Here is a 1,161-nt window from a genome sequence, read left to right as displayed (position 1 = left end):
GGCCAAATACTGCCCCCAGCTGTACTCAACTTGGTACTGCACCATGGTTTTTATATTTAATCTCAATAGTTCAGTGTTTACAATACTGTTGTAATATTATGCAGTTTAGTGTCAATAATTGTATTGGCAATGTGGCCTCTTTCTGCACACATACAAACCAACCCCTGCCACCACCTTCTGCCACAGCTCCATTGGTCTAATGGTCTATGTCATGGACTTTCATGTGGGGGATCAGGGTTCAAAGCCCTGCTAATGCAACTTTAAGAAAAAATCTCTTCAAACTTCATATTGTCACACAATTACCTTAATTHYRAACACCTGCTGACGTGACAGGCACAAGCTGGTATAGAAAACACATTTGAACTTGGCCAAAGTTCATTCTGCAAGTCCAAAGCTGCAGGCAAAGCCATGCTGCAATGACACGCTACATGGCAATGCACACTTGTTTTTACATCGTAAAAACCCATGTCTAGTTTTATTTGTTTTAAATATTGTAAATATTTAATATGATTTGTTTTAGTGAAAAATTATCTAATTCAAACTGAGGTCACACAATAGATTTAAAGCTTATGTGTCTAACAAAGCAGAACATTAACAAGTGTGTTTAGTTTTAGTTTAAAGATCAAATCCAACTGTGATGTTTCTTTCAGGAAACGTTGGCATCTCTTTCCCCCGGACAATACAGCCAACCTTTACCCGACCAGGATCCCGTACGAGGAGTCCAGTATCTTCAGCCAGGTGGATGTTCTCCACCCAGACCTGAAGAGATTCCCTGGGTTTAAAGGTGCCAAGGCCCACGTCGTCACTCTGCAGCCCGGGCAGGTCAGACCCGGATGTAAACTGTGTCGCAGCTTAAAGAACAAACTAGACCCAGGATTGAAAAAAAATTTTCAGAAAAGTTTAGATTTTGGATTAAAATCTTTCTAAAGTTAGTTTTGGTGGTCAATAAAACCCCCTAAATAATATCGGTTGCTAGGGCTGCCACAAACGATTATTTTTATAATCGATTAATCACAGATTATTTTTTCGATTAGTCGACTAATCAGATCATATGTTTATTGAATATAAAACATACAGCTTATTGCGCCAGACTGCAGCTGCTATTATATAACCATGGTTAGATTTTAGCTATATGCTAACTAAAAATAATTGCTGTGGAAG

At 38.7% G+C, this 1,161-nt stretch overlaps 1 protein-coding gene across 1 annotated transcript in view; it reads left to right on the top strand.

The window, feature by feature from the left end:
- Window positions 1-1,161, top strand: part of hspbap1 (hspb associated protein 1) — a gene marked incomplete at its 5' end in the record, with an annotated part of 25,470 nt that overhangs the window by 7,925 nt on the left and 16,384 nt on the right. Inside the window, 1 exon segment of the mRNA XM_014028504.1 lies at window positions 651-822. Within this exon segment, the coding sequence (XP_013883958.1) occupies window positions 651-822 (172 nt within the window).

The sequence above is a fragment of the Austrofundulus limnaeus genome, unplaced genomic scaffold (assembly GCF_001266775.1).
Source record: "Austrofundulus limnaeus strain Quisiro unplaced genomic scaffold, Austrofundulus_limnaeus-1.0 Scaffold772, whole genome shotgun sequence".
In the NCBI taxonomy this organism is placed as follows: domain Eukaryota; kingdom Metazoa; phylum Chordata; class Actinopteri; order Cyprinodontiformes; family Rivulidae; genus Austrofundulus; species Austrofundulus limnaeus.
This window is presented reverse-complemented; position numbering and strand designations above follow the sequence as displayed.